At 38.0% G+C, this 17,339-nt stretch overlaps 1 protein-coding gene across 1 annotated transcript in view; it reads left to right on the top strand.

The window, feature by feature from the left end:
• The window catches only part of VPS45 (vacuolar protein sorting 45 homolog), a 68,271-nt gene extending 51,616 nt beyond the window's left edge, over positions 1–16,655 (top strand). The window contains exon 15 of the mRNA XM_055584471.1: positions 15,641–16,655. Within this exon, the coding sequence (XP_055440446.1) occupies positions 15,641–15,728 (88 nt within the window). The 3' untranslated portion in view covers positions 15,729–16,655. The remainder of the gene's footprint in view (positions 1–15,640) is intronic.
• Positions 16,656–17,339: the final 684 nt, after the last annotated feature.

Below are 17,339 nucleotides of genomic sequence, written 5' to 3'. Positions count from 1 at the left end.
GATTCCACCTTTTGGCTGTTATGAATAAGGCTGCTATAAACATTTCTGTACAAGTTTTTGTGTGTGTTGTAAAGTTTTGAGCAGAATCATGACATCTGACTTATATTTTAGCAGAATCACCATGGTGATCAAAGCTAAAATGAATTAAGAGAAGTATTATTTATCTTAAAATGTTCAGAATGAACAGGGGTTATTATAAAAATGCAAATTTCCCAGACATGTATAAATGAACTATGCATGCTAAGTGTGTGTGTGTGTGTGTGTGTGCGTGCACTCTCCGTCATGTCCAGCTCTTTGTGACTCTATGGACTGTAGCCTGCCAGGCTGCTCTGTCTATGGAATTTTCCAGACAAAAATACTGAAGTGGGTTGCCATTTCCTACTCAAGGGGATCTTCCCAACCCAGGGATTGAACCCACATCTCTTATGTCTCATGGATGCTTTACGACCAGTGCCACCTGGGAAGTAAACTAAATGAACTGTATAAATGAACTATGTGAAAGTGAAAGTGTCAGTTGCTCAGTTGTGTCTGACTCTGCAACTCCATGGACTATAGCTCGCCAGGCTCCTCAGTCCATGGAATTTTCTAGGCAAGAATACTAGGCAAGTGGGTAGCCATTCCCTTCTCCAGGGGATTTTCCTGAGCTAGGGATCAAACCTGCAGGCAGATTCTTTACTGTTCTTGGCCACCAGGGAAGCCCGTACATGAACTATACCCATTATGTATTCACCTACAATAGACTGGGGGCTTCCCTGGTGGCTCAGTAAAGAATCCGCCTGCAATGCAGGAGTCCACCTGCAATGTAGGAGACCTGGGTCCAGTCCCTGGGTCAGGAAGATCCCCTGGGGAAGGAAATAGCAAGCTACTCCCATATTCTTGCCTGGGAAATCCCATGGACAGAGGAGCCTGGAGAGTTACAGTCCATGGGGTCACAAAGAATCAGACAAAACTAAGCGACTAAAACACCACCACAATAGGCTGTCATTATTCTAGTTGTGTTTCCAAAGCATGTGATCCTACCTTGCAAATAAATAAGCATTTTGATTTGGGTTTTGAGCTGGCTCGCCTGACGACTTCACAAGTCAATCAGTGTTAAGGAGTTCTGGATCCTTGCTGGAAGCAGTTGACACGCTAGGTTAGCTGTGTGAGCCGAGAGGTCAAGAACCAGATCAGAACGGATAGAATTATTTTCCCAGTAGATGAAAGCCCCTGTCTTCTCGGAGTACAGGGTAGAAGTGAAGGAGAAGAGGGCGGCGAGGTGATGTATCAGTAGTGCTGCCAGCATTGCCTGAGCCCCTGATGTGTGTGAAGAGAGCGCCTCAGTCTTCCACGTTGCTGTCCGTCGGTTCAGTATTTCCTTTCGACTTTTGACAAGGGGGAAATGTAACGCTAGATCAACCAGCCTCTGACTGCCAGATTCCCTTTCAAACCAATAATAATGATTACACATAGTAGGTTCTCTATAACTCCACTGAATCCAATTAAACCCTCATTAACTATAAGCCTGCACAATAATTGTTTCGTTTTTCAGTTATTTTTCTTTCTAACTAGCAAAGACAAATGAAGAAAAATAGGCTTCCCCCCAACTAATTCATGCTTATTGTACTATAAAAATTAAGTATAATAGTCAAAATCATTCATACTATTACACAACTCAGAGCTAACCACTGTTAATATTTTGGTATATTTTCTCCTAATTTATTTTAAGATTTATTTTTATTTATTTTTGGTTGTTCTGGGTCTTCATTGCTGTACTCAGGCTACCTGTAGTTGCCAAGAGTGGGGGCTACCCTTCGTTATGTTGCTTGGGCTTCTCGTCTGTGGCTTCTCTTGCTGCAGTGCACGGCTTCTAGCATGCAGGCTTCAGTAGCTGTGGCCCGTGGACTCAGTAGTTGTAACTTGCGGGCCTACTAGCTCAGTAGTTCTGGCACGTGGACTTAGTTGCCCCGCAGCATGTGGGATCCTCTTGGGCGGGGATTGAACCCAAGTCCCCTGCATTGGCAGGCGGATTCCTAACCACTAGACCACCAGGGAAGCCCCTCCTGATGTTTTTTCCTTTACTTGAAAGTTTTTGAGTTTTAGGATCACATTACATTCATTGTCTTTAAAGTTTTGACTCGTTTTGCTTATTTTTAAGTGTACTTTTAATTATGCCATATTATTTAAATTATTTTAAATGATCCTAATAGCTCTACAGTTTCCATTTTAAGAGTGTATCTCTGTTTAACTATTACTGTTCAACATTTAGATTGTTTATAGATTTTTGCTTGATATAAATATTGCAGTAAGCATCATGTATATCGATAAATCCTTGTCCTACCTCTGAATTATTTTCTCAAGATAAATGTACAGTGAGGCAGTCTCAAATATTGCTACTAGAAATTTAAATCCATAACTTTTCTGGAAAGCAACATGAGGCTTCCCTGGTGGCTCAATTGGTAAAGAATCCACTTGCACTGCAGGAAACGCAGCTTCGATCCTTGGGGCGGGAAGATCCCCTGGAATAGGAAATGGCAACCCACTCCAGTATTTTTGCCTGGGAAGTCCCATGGACAGAGGAGCCTGGTGGGCTGCAGTCCATGGGATCACAAGAGATGGACAGGACTGAGCAACTAAACAACAACATTCAAAGGCATGGGGTTGACTTCATGGTTCTTGTTGTTGAGGTTTTTTTCGCTTCTTGATTTTTGTTTGTTTCTTGATTTTTAAAGAAGCCCTGACTCAGGTGTTGGAAATGTTCTATATCTTGATGGAGGAAATGGTTACATGACTGGATATATTCTTCAGAATCATCAAATGATATCCCTAAAATTGGTACATTTATTGCCTATGAATTATATCTCAATTAAAAAATTAAAATTTTGAAAAATAGCACTGTAGTACCAAACTGACACTTTTTCCTTGATATAGTCAGAAGGATAAAAAAAATTGGTAAAAATCCACTTGCACTGCAGGAAATGCAGCTTCGATCCTTGGAACAGAAAGATCCCCTGGAGTAGGAAATGGCAACCCACTCCAGTATTTTTGCCTGGGAAATCCCACGGACAGAGGAGCCTGGTGGGCTGCAGTCCATGGCTGCAGAAGTAATTTTCTCATTATGTATTTCAGTGCTATTTAGTGACATGCCCGGGAACCACCAGATATAAGCTGGTGTTATGAGCACATGATGTGAGAAACAGTGACCTATAGCAACTCTGAAGAGGTGATTATGATAACACTAAGAAGTTAAAATTTATTTAACATATACTATGTGTTAGACACTGTACTTTATACCTGTGCTCTCCAAAAAGGTAACCAGTAGCCTCTGTAACTATTGAGTACTTGAAATGTGGCTAGCCTAGTTTGAGGTATGTTACAAGTATAAAATACATAATGGATTCAGACTTAATACACAAAAACTATAAAATATCTCAATTTTTAAAGTTGATAATGTCTAAGTTATATGGGTTAAATAAAATATACAATTAAAATTTATTTTACCTGTTTCTTTTATCTTTTTAATGTGCTTATCAGAACATTTAAAATTACATAGCCACTCCCTTTTGTGACTTGCTTTTCATTTCTGTGGGATAGTAATGTTTTATTCATTAAATTTTTGTCTAATTCTCATAACAACCCAGTGAGGTAGGTATTTGTATTATCATCAACCTCATTTTTCAGATGAGGCTTAGAGCAGATAAGTACTTTTTCCAGTCATAGAGCTGCTGCTGCTGCTGCTAAGTCGCTTCAGTCGTGTCTGACTCTGCAACCCCATAGACGGCAGCCCACCAGGCTCCCCCGTCCCTGGGATTCTCAGTGGCAAAGCTGGAATTGAACTCAGTTTGTTTCCAGTCTGAGCACACAGTTGAAATAATATTTTAGGAAGTTTTATCTAGCTATGATTTTTTAAATCCCTTGCTTATGAATGTCACTTATAAGATAGCCAAGATGTGTTTTTACCTAATGGAAATTGTGTGATGCTTTCTGCTTACTAAAAAAATACTGTAAACCAAAGCAGGGAAAAAAACAGTACAAATGTAAGGAATTGTTTAGTTTTCTTTCATGGTTTTTGCCATCCAATGATAATTAAGAATGAGATTTAAGACAGTGTTGCTCTTTGGGTAAAAATGACTAATTTGATTAACTAGTGGCAGCTATTAGTTTTATTACTACCTGAGATGATGCCTGAATGTTGGTAATAATAGAATTCTGATTTGTTCTTTTTTTTTTTTTTTTTTTTTTTTTTTAGAGAGAGTACAGTTTAGGGCTTAGAAAACAGTTTATAGTTTGAAGTTCTGTAAATAAATAGGAAGCTGGGAGGATGTCAATTCATATTATCAACAGGTTCTTTATAGATTTCTACTTAAACAAGTAACACTAGAAACTTGGACCTTCTCCTGTAACCATGAGTTGGTTTGATCTCTGAATTATTTACTGAAAAATTAGGATCCTATGACAGAATTTGCATTTCAAAGAAAGAGGAATCCAGAGGACACTTCTTCACTTGTAGGTATTTCAGAATCAGTTTTGAAACCGTTGAAACTATCACCATCTTGGTAGGGATTTGGGGGAGAGTTTGATTTTTCTCTTGTAGCAAAATGTTAAGACACCATTGCCAAGAGCTGTGATGGAGTGTATCGCTTATCACTGACAAGTATTTATTGAGCGCTATTATGTGCAAGGTGTTAGAAAAATGAAAACATTTTCTGTATCATTAAATGTCTCAATGTCTGATGGAAAAATAGGCATATAAATGAATAATTCTAATACAATGCTTTTTTAAAAAACTAACCCAAGATTCAAATCTAAGTGTGTCCCCTGATTCCAGTTTATTTGTATATTGAAACATATTTTTTAATTAAAAATCGCTTTTTGTTACAAAATCAGTATATAATCCTTGTAGGGAAAAAAGTTTATTGCTGCTAAGCAAAAAGAAGATAATAAAAATATTCATACTACCACCATCTCAGCATTGGAAATGTCAATGTCTTGATGATTTAGATTTTTTCCTGTGAATATATACATATACATGTTTAAATAAAGTGGAATATACTATACATGTACTTTCAGTGAAAATACTTATATGTCATTTTTAATGACTGAATGGTATTCTGTTGTGTGCTATGCTATGCTAAGTCACTTCAGTCGTGTCCGACTCTGTGCGACCCCATAGACGGCAGCCCACCAGGCTCCGCCATCCCTGGGTTTCTCCAGGCAAGAACACTAGAGTGGGTTGCCATGTCCTTCTCCAATGCATGAAAGTGAAAAGTGACAGTGAAGTCGCTCAGTCGTGTCCGACTCTTAGCGACCCCATGGACTGCAGCCCACCAGGCTCCTCTGTCCATGGGATTTTCCAGGCAAGAGTACTGGAGTGGGGTGCCATTGCCTTCTCTGTTGTGTGATTGTGCTGCAATTTATTTAACCAATTGTCAGTTTTTTGTCCATTCAACAAGTACTTACTGAGCACTTATGTATTCCAGAGGCTATCTTGAAACTAGATACATGGTGATTAACAAAACAAATATTGTTTGATAGTCATTGTTTATCACTTTTTACTCTTATAAGCAGTACTATAGCAAAATAATTTTATATACATCTTTACATACTTGTCCATGTATTCTCTTAGGATAATAGTAATGCCAAACAATCTGCTGATTTCACTTCATATATTATCTCATTTAGTGTTGATGATCCAGAAGGTAATATTGTTGTGGTCCCAATTTGCAAGTGAAAGAACTAGAACATTAAGAGAAAAATTAAGTAGTTTGCCTTAGGTCATAGAGCAAGGAAGTGCAAAGCTAGAATTCAGGTTCAGATTTCTGTCATCCTAGATTCCATGCACTGCTAGCAATGTTGAGGTGAAATTACTGCATCAGAGACTATTAACTTTTTTAATATGCTTAAATACTAATTTGCCATCCAGAAAAGTTTTGTTTATACCTTCACATCATACCCTTCCAACCCCAAGGTTAACTGCTCCTGATTTTTAAAAATAGCAAATTTAAAAAATAATTTGTACAGAGAAAGTTGGTTAAAAAACATTTTATTTCAACTCAAATGCAGAGAAAAAAGCAGCAGCAGATAGTGTGAAGTAAGAGACCAGTAAATGAGACAGCCAGAAATAAGAGGCAGAGGCAGATACTGTGTGGTTTCAAAGCAGCCCCCACTGGCTCTCCACAGTGCCTTTAAGAGGCACTGATCTTACACTGGTTCAGTGATAGACCTCCACCCCCACCGCTGTGTCACTGAGGATACTTTTTTTATTTTGCTTGAGCTAGTTTGAATGGGTTTCTATTTCTTGCAACCAGAAGTTTGCCATTAAGGAAAAGGGATATTCTCTTTTGCAAGTTTATAGGACATGCCTTTTTGTGTAGTATGTAAGACCCTATCCAGTGTTTGCATATTTGTTTCAGGATTTGTTGGGTTAGACAGTAAAAAACTTTAAATGAAAGGAAAAACTCAAAAATGCTAACTCTGTGTACTGAGACATGAGCGACTCATTTACTTGTTTATTTCTTATGTTATTTGCATTTTAATGTTTTTTAATGAGAAAAATTTTAAGATATTCCACAGAGTTTTAAAAGTCAGTTTGGTACCATTTGCAATTACTAAGTAGTAAAGTATATAGTTGAGTAGCCTCTACACAGCCCTGCAAAACTGTATTTAACTTCCCCAGTTGAATGATGCATCTTTCAGAACATAAGTTCTTTCATTAGGATTATCATTAGAACTCCTCAGCTTGAATGAAACCTATTATTTATAAATCAGCTTTTGATACCCTTTGATCTTTTAAGAGGCAGTGTAGCACAGCAGTTAAGAGCAACAACTCTAGGGACTTCCCTGGTGGACCAGTGGCTAAGACTTCGAGCTCCCGATGCAGGGAAACTGGGTTCAGTCTCTGATTGAAGCACTATATCCCACATGCCACAACTAAGACCTGGCAAAGCCAAATAAACAGTTTTTGTTTTTGTTTTAATTTAAAAAACCAAGGGCTGTAGGGCCAGACTACCTTTTTGGAGGGCAGGGGCTGCATCAGGTCTTAGCTGTGGCATGTGGGATCTAGTTCCCTGACCAGGGATTGAACCCAGGCCCCCTGCATCGGGAGCTCGGAGTCTTAGCCACTGGACCATCAGGGAAGTCCCCAGACTACCTTTTATAAATCCTAGTTTTGCATGTGTCCACTTGTATGACCTTGGCAAATTATTTAACTTTTTTGTACCTCCATTTTCTCACCTGTAAAGTGGAGGTAATAATAGCTCCTTATATCATTGTTATAATGATTGGATGATATAATATATATAAAATATTAGAGGAAAATCTGGCACAGGAGAAGCACTTAATATGTGTTGCTTGCTGCTGCTGCTGTTATTAGCATTACATTTGGGGAAAATCAAGTAAAAAAAGGCTGGATACTCATCATCACCACCTCTGTTATCACCCATACTTCCAAATCACTTGGTTTGAAAACTCTTACTTTAACATAATTCAAGAGCAGAATTCTGTTATTATGCCCAGCAATACTGGGGTTATGGTAAAATTTACTATGAAGATAGCCAAATGCCAGGTGACTTTTGTGGTCTGTGCAGGAAAAACTTTAGTAGCTTGATTTCCAGTTGTGCTCATGCAAATTTCCCCTTTGAAACCTCCAGACTCGGTACCTCTATAATTAATAGACTTTCACAGAGTCTTTAACATCCATGCTTGCTACAGAGAGGTTGTTTGGAGCTTTGTTTCTTGTTGGTTTGGGGGAGTGAGGGGGTTTTGTCTGTTTGGGTGTGGTGGTCACCATTCTACTTCTGTAGTTCTTGCTCTGACAAATTGATGTGGTCTTGAATGTTCCCAATAGTGAGAAAGTACATCTATCACTCTCTTTCTTCTCAGATGATAATCTTCTTTCATACCTTTATGAAAGTGATGTTACAGGCAGTTCAGTCTTTGAGGAGTCCATCTTTTGCCCTATGGACCATGAGGATAATCCTTTCTCCTCACATGAATGACACATGCAAGGTGTTGGATACATGCAGAATCCCATTGGTTGCCTTTTTCCCTATTTCTTCACAGGAGGGAGAGGAAGTAAGACCAAGAGCTCCTGTTTACTTGTTTTGCTTTGCTTTGCTTATTTTTTCATAAATCAGGTGTCCTGGTACTAAGGTGGTAACTGGGAAGGAGTAGTCTACAATAGGTGGTTACATTGTTTGTAAGAAAGTATCATGGGGTAAAGTAACCTCATTGGAGTTGGTTATAATCAAGGAAATAATTTATGTCTTAACTGAGTGTTTCCCACGGTTTGTTCTATAGAAGACTTGTTTGGGAGATATTGATAGATATTTTTCAAAGTTTCTTGGACAACTAAATCACTGTATCCTCCTGGAAAGTAGAGAGATTCACATTAGCTTGTTAAAGATTGTGAGAAACGTCAGAGTATAGAAACCATTTAGATATAGAAGCTTTTATCTTAATTTTATCTTAACATAGTAGTTTTGGGTTTCCCTCGTGGCTCAGCAGTGAAGAAGCCATGGGCAATGCAGGAGACACAGTTTGAATCCCTGGAAGATCTCCTGGAGAAGGAAATGGCAACCCACTCCAGTATTCTTGCCTGGGAAATCCCATGGACAGAGGAGCCTGGTAGGTTACAGTCCATGGGGTTCCAAAAGTGTTTAGCGACTAAACAACAAGAATATATGTAAATATAAGTTAGAAAATATAATGAATACTCTTGGATCCTTCACCAAAGGACTGGGAAATTCCCAGTACCATGGGTCTGTCTGTATGTTCTGCTCCAGTTATATCCTTTATCTCCCTACAACAAGTAAACAGTATCCTAAATTTTGTGTTTAATTCCCTTGCTTTGATGGGGAGAGTTGTATTTCTAAACATAGAATAAGCAAGCGTTGTTTAGTCTTGCTTATTTTTTAGCTTAATAAAGAAAATTGTATCATACTTTTCCACTGGCCATATGTCTAAGATTCATCTATACTATTCCCTGTAACTTTGTTCATTCATTTTTCAGTACTGTGTACCATTCTACTGTGTAAATATACCACAGCTTGCTTCTCCATTCATCTGTCCATAGACATTTGAGTTATTGGGTTTTTGTTTTGTTTACTGTTGCTATTACTATTGGTTTAATCACAGAGCAGCAAGAAAAAAATGTGAGCCAAGGGTATTGATAGATTGTTATGATTATACTATTTGGGAGGAAGATATTTATTGAGTAACTGCTTTATATAAGGTACTTTTCCAAGACAGGGCCTAAAATACAAAGAAAATAAGATCCCTGTCTTTAATGATCTTATGGTTCAGGTGGAGAACGCAAACAAACCTGTATTTCTCAAATTAGGATATGATTAGTACCAGAGTCACACAAAGGCACAGAATAAGCATGACATATCTTTTGGGATGTCTGTTTTCTTTAGAAGTCGGTGGGACTTCTAATTCCAGGAGTAGAATTAAATAATTTAACTGGTCAACTCCTATGCAAAAAATAAAAATATGTTTATGTTGAAATTTAAAAGGCCCTTTTATGAAAAATAACAAAATTGTTATGTGTTTTTAAAGCAAAATATCAGCCCTCAAAGAAAGATATAAGCCAGTAAACCATTTGGACTGTACCCTCAATACTAATAAATTGATTCTCTTCTGTTGTTTAGGGGTTCTTAGGTACAAAAGTTTGAGAAGTGTTAATGTATGTAAGTTAAATAAAATGTGTCCAAAAAAGAAATAATTAATTCTGGCAGTGTAATCAGGAAATGCTTCACCGTGGAGATAGCATTTGAACTAGACCTTGAAGAGTAAGTTGGATTTCCATAGGAAGAAAGAGCATTCAGGACTGAGAAAATAGCATAACTGAAGACAGGAGGTGGTGGGGAAAGGTACATTGCATTTGAGAAATAATGAGTTCTAAATGGGTAAAGTATACACCCAGTGAAGAGCAGTATGATCTCTATGTATGAGATTCTTAATATTTTCAGACGCAGATATCAAAGCCACCTTGTTCCCTTACTCCTGATAAAATTGCTGCCGGATGTTTAGGAAGAGTTTAGCACAATAGGTGACATTTAAGCTGAGGTCTCAACTTCTTTTAAAAAATAGAAATCTGATCCATGTATTCATTCAACAAATACCTAATTCAGTGTCTGCTTTATATTGCGGATACACAGATCAAGAAGCTATTATTTGAGGTGGACTTGCAGGTAAAAAGTCTTTAGACAAGAACTCCCACAGCTCCCACACTGCCGCTGTCCTCCGCCTTCCGTCCCATCAAGTGGTGAGTGCTGCTGGCTGAGCCCAGCCCTCCCACTTGGGCACCAGATTCCATTCCCTCACTTTCTCTAGGGCATCACTCCAGACCTGCTTCTCTCTCAATCCTGAATGGGTTTTTCACACCCTATTGGATCATTCATAGAAGCACAGAAACATGCTGGGTTTTTTCCCCATCTTTAAAAACTCTCTGTTAACCTCCTGTCTCTGCCCAGGTTCTATGCTATTTCTCTGTTCTCTTTTATAGCAAAATTCTTCAAGAGTTGTTTTTACTCACGACCTCTGATTCCTCTCCTTATACATTCCCTTAAACTTGTATCTTCTTTTAAATCTTACCTCTTCTCTTAAGCCACTCCATTTAGCCTTTCATGCCTGTCATTCCCCGAAATCACTTTTGTTGTGGTTCCAGGGATTTCCATGTGGCTAAACTCAGAATCAACTTTAGTACTCATTTTACTTGACATTTCAGCAGCATTTGACACTGTTGACCAGTTCCTTCTCTTTGAAAGACTTTTACCACTTAGCTTCCAGAAACTACACTCTGCTAGTCCTCTTAACTCACTTGCCATTCCTTCTCTGTCTCTTTTGTTCATTTTTACTATTTTTGAAGTCCCTAAAACTCTATTCTTGGACTCCCTCTCTTCTTGTGTACACCTCACTCCTTGCTCGTCTTATGGCTTTAAACTATAGCCTCTAATGACTCCCAGATTTACATCTCTAGTCTGAGTTTTTCCAACCTCAGCACTGTTGGTATTTGAGGACAGATAGTTCTTTGTTGGGGGGAACTGTCCTGTACATTGTAGGATGTTCAGCAACATCCCTGGCCTTTACACACCAGAGGCCAGTGACACTCCCACAGTTATGGCCACCAAAAATGTTTCCAGACATTGCCAGATGTACCCTGAACATAAAATCACACACCTCTCCATTGAGACTCACTATTTTTAAAAATATTTTTATTTATTTATTTGGTTGCACTGGGTCTTAGTTACAGCAAGAGGGCTCCTTGGCTGCCACATGTGGGATCTAGGTCCCTGACCAGGGATTGAACCTGGGCCCCCTGCATTGGGAGCCCAGAGTCCTAGCCACTGAACCACCAGGGAAGTCCTGAGAATCACTATTTTTAATCTGAGCTTCTCTCCCAAACTCCAGATGTATATATCCAACTGTCTACTTGATACTTCTACTTGAATGTCTAATAAACATCCATATTTAACAGTAATCAAACCAGGTTTCCAGTATTTCTTCTTAAATATAATCTTCCCTCAGACTTATCCATTCTCCTATTTGCTTAGTCCAAAAACTTTGTCTTCCTGGCTCCCCTGTTTCTCTCACCTACATGCTGATTTATCAGTAAATCTTGTGATCCTTCCCTTCAAAGCATGTCCAGAACCTGATACCCTCTCATCACAACTGCCTGATTTGTACCACCATCACTTCCCATCAGGATGCCTTACCTTTAACCCCCTGTGTAGTCTGTTCTCAGTATAGCAGTAGAGCAAATCTGTGAAAGTACATAATGTCACATCTCTGCACTAAACCCTCCAGATGTTTCCTGTCTTACTCAGAGTACAAATCACAATCCTTACGATCCTTATTACCAGGCCTCACATGAGCTCATCTTCACTCTCCCCTCCGTCCCCTTCCCTTAATCTCTGTAATCGCATCAATACCTTATTCACCTCACTCCAGCTACATCTGCCTCCTTTCTGTTCCCTGAACATACCAGGCCTTGGAAGCCCGCAGATATGTCTTCCGTTGCCTTACTCAAGTCTTGGTTCCAATGTCAGTCTCTCAGTGAGGTCTTCCTTGACCACTGGATTTAAAATCTCACACCACCATCATTACCTCCAACTCTCCTTCAAACCTGCTTTGTTTTTCTCCATAGCATTCTCTTCATCTGACATATTACAGAGAGGCAGTGTAGCATCATGGTTAAAAGAACAAACTCTTGTTCTCTTGAATAAGAGAACAAGATTATCTGGGTTTGCATCCCAATTTGGTCATGTTCAAAATATAAGACTTGATTCCTGTGCCTTAATTTCATTGTGAAGTAGGATGGTTTCTATCTCATTAGAATTGTACTTCACATGTAGTAAGTGATTTTTTTTACCATTATTATTATTACATTTTACTTATCAATTTTGCTTATCTTCCTTCCTTCCCCATTGGAATATGTATGCCATGAGCGCAGAATTTTTTCACTTCACTTATTGCTATATTCACAGCTTTTAAAATGGTGCCTGGCACATAGGCACTTAATAAATATTTGTTGATCAAATTGTTATCTCTGGAAAGACTATGGGGAAAAGAAGAGTCAAAGAAGATGAGCTTTATGTATACTATTTAACACTTTTACAGAAAGAATATATTCATGTATTACTTGTACCCCAAAAAACTCATAGGCTTACATGGAACATAGATACAAAAACAAATAAATTCCTAGAGGCGTTGTACTGTGAGAGCAAGTTGGGTTTTACAAGATGCATTGGTCCACTAGGTAAAATGCAATAGGGATGGGACAGCTTTCTAGACAGAGGGAATAGTATATGCAAAAGCAAAGAAACATGAAACATACTAGTAGCTCTGACAACTGTAATCAGTATTTTGAGCTATTAAAAGTTCCATCTTGTCTTTTTCTCTCCCCCATTCCGATATTGCAGCTAAGTATTTGGCTATAATTAGAAGCTTATTACTCCATTAAGGCAAATATCTTGGATTTTTTCTCATTATTTTTCAGAATGTCTTATTCTGTTTTCTTGCTCCCTGGAAATTCCATTCATTTTTTTCCATTATACCACTCTTCAGATCTGATTCTAAATTCCTTTAATGTTTTTGTTGTAAGAAACTCACATGTAATTTTCATCTGTGGAGTATAGTTTTTTGTTTTTTTTAAAGGAATAGATATTGTTATAATATATAGATTTATTTAGGAACACAGTCTTTTCAATTATTTTAGTAATTAAAATTTTAAATTCTGTGTTAGTCTCTAGTCCCTTACCAAAGACTTAAAAGTAAAGAAACTTGTTTTTCAATGTGTGATGCAAGATTTTTTGAGTTTGACTTTTAAAAATTAGGGCTTTTAAAAAAATAAATAAATAAATAAAAATAAAAATTAGGGCTTTTTTCTGCCCACCTTCCTTCTATCCATAGAGCCCAAAATGACAGCACAAACCAAGACAAGCGATAGTGCTAATCCACTAGGTTAGCCCCTGGTACCATCTCTCACGCTGCTTTGTGATTGTGTATCCCTCTGACTCAGAGTCCCTTAAAGTTTAGAAGTCATAACAAGTGTTCATATATACACCTCATTCAGTGCCTAATATATAACGGCTGCTCAGTAAATACTGCTACATTTAATTGAACTGAGCTGAATTGACTGGGTTTACAGTACCACAGGGGAAGGGGATTTTTGAGTTTGCTTTTTAAGTAATATGGATTTAAAACAAATCTGGGAAGAAAAATCATTCTGTTTTGTTGTTTTTAAACAGTCTAAATTTGGGGTACAAATACCAATATGTTCATCACCCATAATTTTTAAAGCATTCTGAAGTGACTCATCGAAGTCCCCAAATAGATACTTTTTAAAAAGCCACAATAGCCCTGGGGAACAAAATTAGGCCTAGCAGATATAAAGAGTGTTTTCTCTTTGCAGGCAAGAATGTGGGGTCTTGTTGACCCACAGAGCAGGGTCTTTAAGTACAGTTTCAGGAAGGTTACTCCTTTCCTTTGCACATGTAGCACAGTCTCAAGTGAAGCAAAGATCACCTCATAGGTTTTCATAGGGTTTCCCAGCATATTTGTTTCATTCTTACCAAAAATCACTAATCAAAGACTTCTTGTGTTATCTTTCAAAAAAAAAAAATGCTGCCTCATTTCCTGACACTTATTTTCTGACCTCAAAGTGTCTCCTGGCCAACTGGCCAAAGAGCCAGGCTAGACAGAGGTGCCATTATTAACAGAGGTGTTCAGTGGATGAATAGATGAGTTTAGCTTCTACTCCTTTCCCTCTATTTCACCATTTTCTTCTTTTGCAAAGGAGTTTGGAATTTAAATTCTCTAAGCCTAGAATCTTCCAGGTCTAAAACTGCCACAACTGTGGTAATATTAAGTTACCTGATCATTTCACCAACCCTCTGCCTGCTACTAGACCTGTATACTGAGAATGAGTCCAGCATACTTCTAAGTACTGCCTCCCAAACTCCGGTATTACAGAGAAGGCTTCAGTATACCTTCATTGGGCCCCTACTAAGTGTCAGCCTCTGTGCTAAACCCTGAAGATCTAAGATGAATAAATCTTAGTCCCACCCTAAGTAACTCACAGTCTATTCTGGCATCAATACTGTATGGAGTACCTAATTAATAATATGGTACTAAAACAGCTCTAGGACAGAGTGATAATGACGGCGGTGACTAGTTCAGCATGGAGGAGAGTTAGGGAAGGCTTCACAGAAAAGGTGGCCTTTAATCCTCAGCCTTAATGATACAAGGGATTTCATCAGACAAAGGAGGGGTAGTGAATCATTTAAGACTTAGGACATAAGAGCAAAAGCATAAAGGTGTGAAAGCTTAGGACACATTTAGGGAACAATGAATGGTTGGGAACGAAAGGCACATAGGCTGCATAGCTGGTGAGAGATGGAACCAGACAAGTGAGAGTATTGTGTGGATTCGAGAGCTGGATTTGAATCCCAGCTAAGCCACTTAACTAGCTGTTGTGACCTTCTCAAGTCACTTAATCTCTCATTTTTAAAGTGAGGATAATAGCATAAATACATATTTTTTGTTTATATGTATACACACATATAGCTTAAACCAATTCTCAGAACAAAATAAATACAACTATTAGTTATTATTAGGCCACATTATAAAGAGCCTTGAATTTTAATTTGTATATGATTCTATAAGCAAAAGAAAGTTTTTAAAGCAGAAGAGGAGAAAGTATACAATAGGATATAACTTGTATTTAGAAAATTGATGCCACTTTGGATAGCAGATTGGATAAAGAATAGATGAGAGGCACAATAAAAGTTCTGAGGCAGTTTTAAGAGTATAAGTAAGAGGTACTGATATAATATGGTTCTGAGATTATACAGCCTTGTCCTTAAAAATTCTGTATTTCAGACTAGAAATTTCAAACCTGAAAAATCCTGCAAGTTTAAAACTAAAAACACAGTGAGAACTCTGGGGAAGTGCAAAAAGGTACTCTCCCAGTCCAGATGTTTTTGTGCTCAACTGCTGCCTCTATTCTGCACCCAGATATCAGACCAGTGCTTCTTGTGTTCTACTCATGATATCCTTTCATCTACGTAGATATTATAAGCAAGATACTCTGTTTTGGAGATGCCTTTTTTTTTTTTTTCTCTTTTTCCCCTTTGAGTAACTCAAGTCTACTGGTCAGTTTCCTAGAGGAAGTTCTGGCTTCTGGACTGCACAGCCGAAGCAAGGAAAGCTCTCAGGTTACATCAAGGTCAGCAAGCAGAAGATGAAATGGTGATGGAGAGGTGAGCCGAATGGTGCAACTTCCCCTCTTGCGTCGCTGCAGGCTTTCTCCACTGACCAGAGGCATGTTGGAGAAGAGCCTTGGGTTTTGTGTTTGTTGTTATAACCCACATCCAGGTAGCCTGCTGATTCCTGAACTGTTGGCACAGACACCAAGACTCCCGGTGATGAGTTGAGAATAAGTCTGAGCCCATTCCACTCCACTTTTCTCATGGTTTCTTTATCAAATAAATAAGTGTATTGCTTAATTAGCAGATTGGGATCAACTTATATACACTACTATGTATAAAATAGATAACTAATGAGGACCTACTGTATACAGCTATAGCACGGGGAGCTCTCCTCCATTCTCTGTGGTGACCTAAATGGGAAAGAAACTAAAAACGAAGGGATATAATGTATACATATAGCTGACTGACTGCTGTACAGCAGAAACTAACACAACATTGTAAAGGGACTAGACTTCAATAAAAATTAATTTTTTTAAATAGCTCATGAACTCATACTTAATTTAGGCAAACTGAATAGTAAGAACAAAAGTATGTATGTACAGATGTTTACAGTATTTGGAATTAACAATTAAACCATTTGTATCAGTTCAAAAAAATGTATTCCTTGTATTTGATAGCACAATCACTTCAGTTTCTGATGAATTTTGTTGGGCTCTTACTTGAGTACAGGATTAGAGCTTAAAGGAGTTTTAAAAAGTAAAAATTAGATGCATATACTACAGACTCTCTTCTCTTGACCCCTTTTATTTTTCATTAACGTCACATTTCTACACAAATCATTTCTGAAAACTCATATTTCTATAAGAACCATCCAAAAATTGTTTGTCCCTAAATTGCAGTTTTCTGTGGTACTGAGAAACCATGTATGAAGACAATAAAAGTCCATTTTATGAAAAGATACAAGTGATTTGTTTTTGTTTCTTTGGGGTTAATAACTATTTATGGGAATTTATGACATGAGGCATGAGCTGGCTGTACACCAAACAGAGAGAAGGCATGGCCTGGACCCAAAGGATAGGCAAAGTATGTCAAGGCAAATAATATATTCTGGTGTCAATTTCACTTCTCTTGAAAGCAGTGGAAATTGATAATGTCATTAATACCAGGAAATAATGGTGTGCTCAAAAACTACCACAGTCCTTTCCTGGTGCTTGGCATAAAATTTTTAAACCTTCCTTTTATGTTGATAAATTTTCTGTAGCATCAGATAGCCTAGGCTCAAATCTGTGTCACAGTTATGTGACTTTGGGAATGTTATTAAGTCTCTTAGTGGCTCAGTTTCCTCATCTATTAATACAAAAAGAGAGTAATTAAATTCCTCCTTATAGGACTGTAAGGACTAAATAAGATGAGAAGATACATATAAAGCACTTAGAACAATGTCTGATACATAGTAAACCACCCAATGAAATTTGACTTATAGTATAAATAATATGAATTCTGTCTCCAAGTTGGGGATACAGAATCACTACACAAAATGACTGAATTTCTGTCATCCTCCCACTACATTAATGAGCAGTTTAAGAAGTAGGAGGGAAGAGCCTAAGGGTCATTGGACCCATCTCCACCTTCCTCTCCTCTCAGCTC

The sequence above is a fragment of the Bubalus kerabau genome, chromosome 6 (assembly GCF_029407905.1).
Source record: "Bubalus kerabau isolate K-KA32 ecotype Philippines breed swamp buffalo chromosome 6, PCC_UOA_SB_1v2, whole genome shotgun sequence".
Classification (NCBI taxonomy): Eukaryota; Metazoa; Chordata; class Mammalia; order Artiodactyla; family Bovidae; genus Bubalus; species Bubalus kerabau.
This window is presented reverse-complemented; position numbering and strand designations above follow the sequence as displayed.